Source organism: Eptatretus burgeri, chromosome 4, assembly GCF_056783735.1.
Source record: "Eptatretus burgeri isolate ZD-2024b chromosome 4, Ebu_testis_v1, whole genome shotgun sequence".
In the NCBI taxonomy this organism is placed as follows: Eukaryota; Metazoa; Chordata; class Myxini; order Myxiniformes; family Myxinidae; genus Eptatretus; species Eptatretus burgeri.
The window spans coordinates 54,154,845-54,165,277 of NC_140964.1; the positions used below are offsets into that span (position 1 = coordinate 54,154,845).

Genomic DNA, 10,433 nt, shown 5'->3' on the forward strand with positions numbered 1-10,433 from the left:
AGCACGACTTCTCATCACAAACTCCATTTCCATGCTTCCTCAGGGACGCGGCCTGTCCTTGCACCAACGGAACAAGATTTCCTGGAGCCACGCAGGTCATTGCGTTTGGTGAACAGACCTTCCACCATTTCCCCATACGACCATGCACTGCAGTAGGAGGGAGAGGGACCGTGAGAGAGGCGAGCCCGAATCACCGGGAAGTGGGCCCAGTCACCTCTGCCAAGGTTGCTGAAGGTGCCCAATAGATCTCACAGCCCACGCTTATCTTTCAGACACTTGAGCTCTTCTTCCCGCTTCCCAAACTATCTGTGTCCTTTCAGGTGTCTGGATCCACGTCTAGTTTACAGGCACCAAGTAATTGTTTTAAGGCATCCGAGGGCATGATTGTTCTGGTAGAGGTAATGGGAATGTATACCTGCTGCAGATACTTGAAAATGCTTTGCTTTGCCACCCTTTGAATTTTTCTGCCATTTCCCCATTTCAATTCCCCAACTGCCATCCTTCCCACCATCTTCCCATTTGAAGTTTCCTTCTCCTTCAATTGCTTGCATGTAATAAATTTGTGAAACAGTTGACTTATTTTGTTCGGGTTTGATCTGGGATTGCACTCTCGGGATGACTGGTCAGAGTACATAATTGTAATGGGAGCCCATAGAATGTGGCAAGTGGCGTTGGTTTGCTCATCCAATTAAGTTTCTGCCATGTAGTTGCCAGCACAGTTCCCCAGCTGCTTCATTCATCTCACAGTTGCGGTAAACTAACCCTGGGCACGATGATCCGCCAGAGGTGAGTGTTGTCGATTGTATCCATGATCTTTTTATAGACATGCCATGTTCGGAGTCATTGCCCGTGTGGCCATCACAACATTATAACGAAAATGAAAGGTTGGTGCTTGATAATATGTGTTCAGTTATATACCATGTCAAGTCTCAGTTTATGTGTGTTTACAAAGGTTGTGAATACTTATAAGTTATACGAATGGGCCAGCAGGTTTCCAGTATTTTGGTGAGGTGGGCTGGCAAACATGTTTTCTTTTTCCCCTCAAAATAAAATTATCATTCTCTCCTGCCTCGCATCTTCTTTATTTCCCCCCCTTATCAAAAAATGTTGCTGCCTTTCCATGGCGCTTGCCCACAATGATTGGAAAGATGCTACCTAGTGGTCATTCTCCACGCTAATGTCGGGAGGGCCCCTGTACCATGTCTAACACGTATAAGGAGAACTCAAAGATAAACCTTTCTTTGATACTCCCTGCAGAACTGATAGATTAACTGGCATCCAAATGTCCCCTTATTCTCATGATTGTGGAATTGTCTCCCTGTGTCCGCTGCCTCATCCTCCTCACTCAAGTCTTCTAAATGCGCTGCACATCACCTTTTCTCACATGCTGATCATTTCCCATTCCATTCCTCTCCAAGTCATTGTTAATCATTTTACCATTATTCCTCCTTGTGTACGCATCACCCCTCACCCGCCCTCCCACCCCCGAATACCCTTTGGTGGTCTATAAACCTGTTGCCCTTTATCATCAGCTCTTATATGAGCCTACACTCTTGTATAAATTAAAAAAAATGGGGAGGAGGAAGGAATCCCAAGAATAAAAGAGACAGGCTCCCATCGCATCCTAACATTTCCGATTGCTCCCATCCTGTCGAGATCTTTCTCAAGGAGCTTGTAATTACTCGTTCTTTCAACATTACGATCAGTAGGACGAGAAGCACTGGCCAGGATATACGCATTTTAGCAGGACAATGATCAGAAGCACAAAGTTACAGCCACACTGGAGTGGTTGAATAAGAATAAATATTCTTGAGTGGCCCAGTCAAAGTCCTGACTTGAACCCAATTGAACATTTATGGCGAGACTTGAAGATTGCTGTCCATCGACGATCCCCATCAACCTTGGCAAAACTAGAGAAATTTTCACATGAACAATTGTGCAAAGATTTCACCACATGCATGTTACATAAATCACATGAGTGCAATGAGGAAGAGGGCACAGTCCCCTGAATAGCATTTTGAACATCAATCTGTGAAATTTCACTTATAAAAAAGTTAAATATATTGTTACTCACCTCATCTGCAATCAAGCACCTACAGAGACACAAAAAAAGCACCAGAGTGAGACCTTATATAAAGCTGTTGTAAAAAACATTGAGAATAAAGTCCTGTCAATCAAATCTTGACCAGTATTGAAATACTGGGCCACCAATGGGGAAGGGGAAGAATGGGGGAGGGTGGAGGGGTGCCAGCAGTGGCTTTTCAAACCAAACAAGAAAACGAGCAATCAGAGATTGCAGACCCTCACCAGGACTTGTTTTGTTCAGTGTTTGTGTCCTGGTGTGCTACATAATAGATGAAACATAATTAGAACTGCCACTTTATAACTGCTGGGAGTGATCTCCGAGTAACAAGATGTCCCACTTTTATGCAACCCCTCTTTGATCGGACACCTGACCCTGGCCCATGACGTTCATTATTATTCTATTGAGTTTAGAATGGGATTAAAATCAATTTAATTATAATCAAACAGAATACCAAATAGGCACAGTCCTGCATTAGAGTAATCAGAAGGAACCAAAATAAGCAAAGAGCAAAGATGAAGTCATCAGGAGGAACCTGGATAGGATTCGTGTTTCAGCTGCTACTCCTCTACCATCAAACCCATGCAGGCACATCCAAGTGAGCCTTATTTAAAAAAAACAAATTAAAAAAAAACAAAAAGAACCCAGATTCAAAAAGTGAAATCATTATGGCTACCAGACCATGCGTCCGATCATGTTGAAATTTAAAACATATATTCCCCATCACGACGAGATCATAATTGTGAAGTTTCACTTTGGTTGATAAAGCAGTTCAAGAGAAATAATTTTCTTGAAGATTTTTGCTCATTCCAATATTGTTGCCAAACCATTTGACCTAGCAATTATTCATGAATACCCTGGTATTCCCAAGGCTTGGAGAACATTTGTGTGAAGTTTCCCCTCGATCTGTCCAGCCATTCTGGAGAAGATTTTGATGGGTTTTATGGTAAATCCAATATGGCTGCCAAACCATGTGACCTATGACATCATATGTGTGAACCTTTTGTTCCTCATGGATAGGCAGTCATAGATGTAAAGTTTCACCTCGATCTGTTCAGCCATGTCAGAGAAGAAGATTTTTGAAGGTTTTTTTGTTTGTTTAAATATGGCTGCCGAATCATGAGACCGATGACACCATGAAATTATTTCTGTGGATGATTTTATCCTGAGATGACCCTCAAAAATGTTCATACTGATCAGATGTAGCATTCTATCTATGCAATTATGATGTCATAACAAAGGAACCTATGACGTCATTTTTAGAAAATCACACTTTTTCCTCATGAGGAGTACTTGCTATGTGCCAAGTTTGAATTTCTCTCCTTGGTGTGGTTTCAGAGATAGAGGTGCAAAGTTTTTCTGTCTTTCCAACATGGCTGCCACACCATGTGACCGATGACGTCAAAATTATCAATAAAGCATTCTACATGAGTAGTCGCTCCAATGGGGAAAATTTAATCTCAATCTGACAAGTGGTTGTGGATAAAAACACGAAAGTTCTGTGAGGACAAACAAACAGACAGTTCATGGGACAGAGAGACCCAAATGCAATATCCTCTCCTCCGGTGGAGGGTAACAAGCATGCAAAGTCATGTGGAAGCTCAAAAAATGGGTAAATCAATAAACAGGTTCGGTTTTGACAAAAATGACCAATTCCATCTTTAGTTAACAATTCCATCACAGTGTTAAACCAAAATAAATTTTTAACATTTACCTAAGGCTCACTGCGGAATTTGTACATAAATCACATGCAGTACAGCACAAAGACATCAGTGTACTTTTACCTGGATAACAAAAACATTGGTCAACAATGTTATGAACAAAATACATCCATGGGTTCACGAGCCAGGGGTTGAGAGGAAACCTCTAACAGGCCCGCACACTTGCATGGGAGGATGGCGACACCGCCCAATCACTCTCCGAGAGATCCCGAAAATCCTCGTGGCTGGTTGTGGAGATATACCCTTCAAACAATGTACGAGGCTCAACAGCCTTTATGAAGTGGATCCAACTTAGAGTAAAAACAAAGTCATCAAACTGACCTGATCATTCCAATGGTTCATGCTAAACCAACATCCATAAAGCCTTGTGGGACCGAAACAGCAGTTTTAAGCTTGGATGCATCTTAATAAGGTAGGAAAGGTCACAATTGTGGTCTGAGGGAGACTTTTAAAATATGATCAACAGTACTTCCCAAGGAGATATATACATTAGGTATGAAAATGTTTTTTATTAAATAAATACATCTCCAATCCCCATGCACCATATCCTTTTTTTCTCTGTCAACCGTTCACATTAGATGGGGGAAAAGTAGGAAAGTATCAGATGGTCATATTCATATTAAAAAGCCTGGTGTTGGCTCAGTGGTGAGCGTGGCGGCTTGGGATCCGAGGGTCCTGAGTTCAAGCCCCGTTGGCTGCTGAATTAAAAATACACCAGGAGGTTGACTCAGCCTGTCATCCTTCTGAGGTCGGCAAAATGAGCACCAGTGTACTGGTAAGGGGGACACTGCATCAGCGGCATAGCCGCATCCAAACCAATGATGCAACCAGCAGCCATAGGCTGCACTCGATAGATTCATATTAAAAAGCAGTCAAAAGATATCCCTGAAATTTTTATTATGATCATTAATGTTATTCAAAAGTGGTGAAGCGATAAGTAAAGGGATCTTTAGTTAACAATGCGTATATATACGCAGGAAGGAAGAGGTGGAGAGAACAAATTTTCCCCTCATATGTATTGTGGCGATTGAACAAAAAAAATAAAAAAAAAAATAAAAAAAATAAAAAAAAAAGAGGCAGCTAGAAGGACAATGCTGCAGTGTCTTACCTAGTCAAATTAAGTATATCTGACAAAAAAAAGGCAAGACAGTAGTTTCTCTCACCCCCCCCCCCCCCCCCGATTACAGGAGAGAGGCTCGAGGAAGAGCGAGTTGACGGAGGGTATGAAGTCATGTGGGGCAGTGGAGCAACCATCAGACACCACAAGCATGGTAATGAATGAAAAGAGGAGGAGGGAGTAAACACAGCAAGAGGGTTGGTTTAGTGAATGTCAATGAGGGTTTAAAAAAAAAAAAAAAAAAAAAAAAAAAAGATTGTGGGTAAAGACAGGTTGACACGAGATGGCGGTGCACTACCTGCTTGGAGACCTGGAGAGAAGAGTGGGATAGCACAGCCTTAGGGAAAGCAGTTTGACAGATGAGAGAAGCGAGGAACAAAAGAGTTGAGGTTTGCAGCAAGCATGGATTTTGTAAGTTTAACCATGAGTCTAGTTATTGGGAGAATTCGCAGTTAATCAAACACTTTGACAAATTTCTAAAATCAGCAAAGCCAAAAACAGCATATTACGGAAAGCTTCAGATTGACAAAAAAAGAGAAAGCCAAAGGCAATGGAAATTAGAAACAATTTCAAACATATGGAAAGAGTCATTTATCACAAATATGAAACAATGCATGCAATTGTCCGAGTTCAGTGAATATTGCTATCTTACATACACACAAACACACACAGCAAGTCATATTCCAACAGGAAAAAAAAAAAAAACCACAAAACAAAAAATAAAAAATTCGTGAACCTTCCCACAAACACATCCTGTGTGGTTTGTGGTTTAAGGTTATAGCACACCAACAAGCCCAACAAAGATCCTGGATAGGTAGAATATGTAACAACAACCGCATCTGGCAGCACCGTAAAAAGGTCAGCACCTCACCGGTGTGTGGACCTCACAGTTCGTGAATAACTCGACGATTTTCTGCTGGAGATGTTGGGAACGATAGTTTTAGTCAAGACGTTCAAACACGATGCCGTAAGACTGAAAACTTGCCTGTGCAGCACTCACAGTCATGCATGTGCCACACAGTTGTACAAATTCACCATCCTTCAAGCGAGAGTCATTTACAGCGAGTCAGTTTGATGCCAACTTAAGGATTTTAAACAATCTTGGGAAATCTCGACTCAAAGTGTGCACGCACGCACGCACGCACGCACGCGCACGCACACGCGCACGCACACGCACACGCACACGCACACGCACACGCACACGCACACGCACACGCACACGCACACGCACACGCACACGCACACGCACACGCACACGCACACGCACACGCACACGCACACGCACACGCACACGCACACGCACACGCACACGCACACGCACACGCACACGCACACGCACACGCACACGCACACGCACACGCACACGCACACGCACACGCACACGCACACGCACACGCACACGCACACGCACACGCACACGCACACACACACACACACACACACACACACACACACACACACACACACACACACACACACACACACACCCCCCTTTGGCACAGAAGGCCATTTGGCTCATTACGCCTGCACTGCAGCAACCCGAGAAACAACCACTCATCCACGCATGAGATACCTATGAGTCCTGCCAATATCCCCAATGCATTTAGATACCGACCCAATTCTAATTTAAACCGATCTACTCCCTCTGCAGCCGCTATCTTTCTCGGGAGACCATACAAGTAACTCACATATAATATTATATGCAAGAGTCAGGGCTGGCAGGATATGAGCACTCGCCTTCGAGCTGCCCATCTTGGGTGAGAATCTCAACCCAGCTATAAACTGTTGCCCTGGCATTTCGCATGCAGGAGAAGGCATCGACGCGTGCACAGTCCATCGGATGGACGTTAAGCCGGAGGACCTGCCTGCCTGCATTGTTTGTGCGTGGATGTTGAAGATCTCACGGCGTGGTCAAAAGAGTAAAGATTTTCGAGAGTGGGTCACTTGTCAAACAAACTTTCCCCTTTGTGTGGTTGACGTGAATGGTTTGTTTTGCAGCCTTTAAGCTTGCACTTGAGACAGGAAAACCACATGGATAGACAATCCCGTGCTGATGTGATGGTGAAAAGGAAACTTCTCATCCACACACTGTTCAATGTCTGACCCACCTCCCCCCCCCACATTATTGTAGTCTCCGACTCAACATCATATCATCTTATGGTCAGACTGCAAGGAAAGTGTTGAGCAGAAGATTAAAAAAAACCCGGTAAAGTGTTCAAGATTAAAACATGAACATACCGTGAAAGGCTGTGCCATATTCTCACTCCGTGCCCTTTTCCTACCCTTACTCGCATCTCCTCCAAAATCGACAAGGTCGTAAAAACGTAGCAGACCTTTCAGCCGTCTTATCTGGGTTTGATCCCAGACACGATTGTAAACTGTAAGATTGGCGCTTCTTAGGCAGCGTGTTCCATCACAAGATGCACGTGAAGCCGGGTGTCCTGCCTGCTAGATATAGTCTGTGTACGTTCATATCCAACAGTGTCTTTCGTGGAGAGTAGGCGTGTTAATACCATCATTCTGAACAAATTACAGAAATTCCTCCAAAATTTGGGCTCAGTTGAATGTCATGTCTGGTCAGCCTGTTCGTGAAAGACTTGGGCCAAAAACTTATCCACCCTTCCCCCGGATGACCCCACAAAGCAGGAATTGGGGGGCGTTGAAGGGGTTGGCCTGCATCCCAAACTTTTCCCTTTCTGTTTCCCACTTCACCTCTGCACCTCACATATTCATGGATATGTAATAAATGGACGGCTTGGTATTTCATCAACTGATCGAATAAAAACTCAAGACAATCTTCTTCTTTCATGTGCAACAAAAGCCTGTGGGGTAGCATCATTGGCTGAGGGCGCAGCTGTGCTGCTGATGCAGTGCCCTTTATAGATGAGTACAAGAATTTAGAATCTGTTAAGGGTGCCGGCGAAAGCTCGCCTACTCTTCAAGGAGGACATTGTGGGATCTTTAGCATCCAGAAACTGATGCAGGCAGGCGGGATTCCCAGTTTGACGTCATTCTGAGGAACGGCACACCCGTTGATGAATCGTCCTACCTGTAAAACACCGGGATGACAGTTTATAGCTGCGTCGGGATTCGAACCCAGGCGAGGCAGCTTCGAGGCAAGCGTGCGTAACTCGTGCATAAAACGGCGACAAAGAAGACAAGTCTGAAGACGATGGTTCACGAGCGGTATTTGACGATGTAGATTGTTTCAGAAGTCAAGGATGAGACAATGTGATAATTTTGACCAAGTTATAAAAATGATCAACATGATGTGGTACGGCAAGTGACAGGTTATGAGATGCAAAATGTCAAAAACCCAGTTTCGTTTAACAACTTTCAAAATTTGACCTTTGCATAACCTTGAAAGGTCACAAAACAATGTTGTGGACATTAAAATAAGGAAACAGGATACGTGTTATAGCTTATTGGAGTTAGATCATCGAAGAAGGTTGAAAACCCGGTTCGATTCCCACAACTTTGAAAATTTGACCTTTCTGGCTTTTAAAGATCAAAGGTCAAGGATTATGACCTTTGGTGCAAAACTTCCTCCGGAACATTCCAGGAACAATATAACGTCATATAGGCTATATGGCATTTCGCACTCCTCGGATTATCCATACTTTGACAAAATCAGCGTAAAAACAAACTTGAAGGGGGTGCCACAGGCAAGGTGTTCGAGATAGAGCAAAATGGTTTCAAGACTTTAGGTAGGGAATGACCTCAAGATTATGCATAAAAAAAAATATTGTCATCCTTGCTCTCAAAGTTTGGGCGGCCGTATGATTTTTATGTCAAAATTCGCAATTTTCTAGGTTTTTGACCTTGACCTTGGGCCGAAAATGAAAAATCGGACGATGCCAAGTTTTAGATAATTCATTTTGCTTTTCAAATACCGAAGAACCCATTCCATTCAGTCAATTCCCTCAGAGAAGATAGATTTTTTTAATCCAAATACCTCCTAAAAATGGCTATTTCTTGGGCGTGGCTATGCCCACAATGGGCATAGCCACACCCTCATCCAGGAAAACACAACTAGGCATTGATATAGAACACATAACCAAGTTTCATCAAGATTGAATCAAAGTCCACGGAGTTACGCTCTGGACAGACAGACACACAAGCCGGTAGGCGGACATGGATAGTCGACTACCCAATTGAACCTGACGCGATGGACCCGTTCGATGGGGAATGACCTGAGGATTAAGCACAAGAAAATTCATGATTCTAGCTTCAAGGGTTAATGCTGCGGATTGTTTTTTTCGTTAAAATACCCCCACATTTAGAGGTTTTGCGGCCGTTGCTAGACAACGGAGGGGTCCATAGCAACGGTTCTTTCTCACACATAACTAGGACATACCATGAACCTACCATACCAGTTTCATTATATATATATATATATATATATATATATATATATATATATATATATATATATATATATATATATATATATATATATCTGACTCAGTCTGAGATATAACGAACTTCATTTTTTTATTGTTTTTGACCAGGGTTCATTCAAAGTCTATCTTCTCCGACAGTTTTCATAGGATCCGGCTGGAAATTTTTGACAATATGGCTGAATGTACTGCCCACAGTCGGTCGTGGCCTGATTTTTGAAAAAAAAATTTTTTTTTTGCACTGGATCAACTACCCAACAGACCGACACCACGACCAACAAATAAGGGTAGATCAAAAAAAAATATTTTTTTACACTGGATCAACTTCCCAACAGACCGACACCACGACCAACAAATAAGGGTAGATCAAAAAAAAAAATTTTAATCGAAAAATTTTTTTTTTCGAAAAAAATTTTTTTCGACTCCATCGACTATCCAACAGACTAGACACACACCGTTCGGTAATATTAAATGCGAGAGAGAGAGAGAGACCTTCCTTCACAACGGACGGCGAACAGAACTCCCTCGCGCTGGAAGGGCAGCAGACGATGCACGAGAGCACGAGGGAGCTTGACAAGCACGTTCGAGTTCATCGTCGTTCCTTCATAACGTTCCGTCGGACTCCTGTGAGCCAAGGAGCCGTGCTCATGCTCATGTTCATGTTCATGCTCAGCCCTGCTTCTTCCTGCGTCCGTCTCTGTCTGCACGCTTTTGTCTCCCCGTCCCTGCTCCTTTCCGTCCATCGGACACGTCTTCTCACTGTTGGGTTTTTTAAAATTCGCTCTCCCTCTTATTTCGGAGAAACTGCTCTCGTCGAGCCACCGGAAGTGATACCGGAAGTTCAAACGGCTCGTGCCGTCAAATACTATAAATAGAGTTTAAATTAATAACCGTCCGTTATTCGGGTATTTTTTTTTAATGATTCTCTGTCGTGATTCAGACGAAGGGGACAATTCACTGATTGCATCCAGACCTGCTATACAGGATCAGAGGATGACTCCATTTAATGTGTCGGGGGTGTTGTTTTTTTTTTATCTTTGCCGGTTGTCTTGTGGGTGGTGAGGAGTCGAGACCTGGATTCTCCATGTAAATGTGTACCGTGTCGCACCACC

General features: G+C 43.3%; 1 protein-coding gene across 5 annotated transcripts in view; it reads right to left on the minus strand.

Annotated features, from left to right (window-relative positions):
• The window catches only part of ZRANB3 (zinc finger RANBP2-type containing 3), a 67,659-nt gene extending 57,493 nt beyond the window's left edge, over positions 1 to 10,166 (minus strand). For 4 of the 5 annotated variants that reach the window (XR_015057409.1, XR_015057408.1, XM_085878104.1 and 1 more), the window contains exons 1-2: positions 9,814 to 10,166; positions 2,075 to 2,093 (exon numbers count right to left, since the gene is read on the minus strand). Coding sequence is in view for 2 of the 5 variants with exons in the window: in XM_085878104.1 (XP_085734230.1) it covers positions 2,075 to 2,093; positions 9,814 to 10,064 (270 nt within the window). In the remaining 3 variants the exon portion in view is untranslated. Of the gene's footprint in view, positions 1 to 2,074; positions 2,094 to 3,867; positions 4,744 to 9,813 lie in introns of those variants that run through there. The other variant, XR_015057410.1, reaches the window with a different exon arrangement.
• Positions 10,167 to 10,433: the final 267 nt, after the last annotated feature.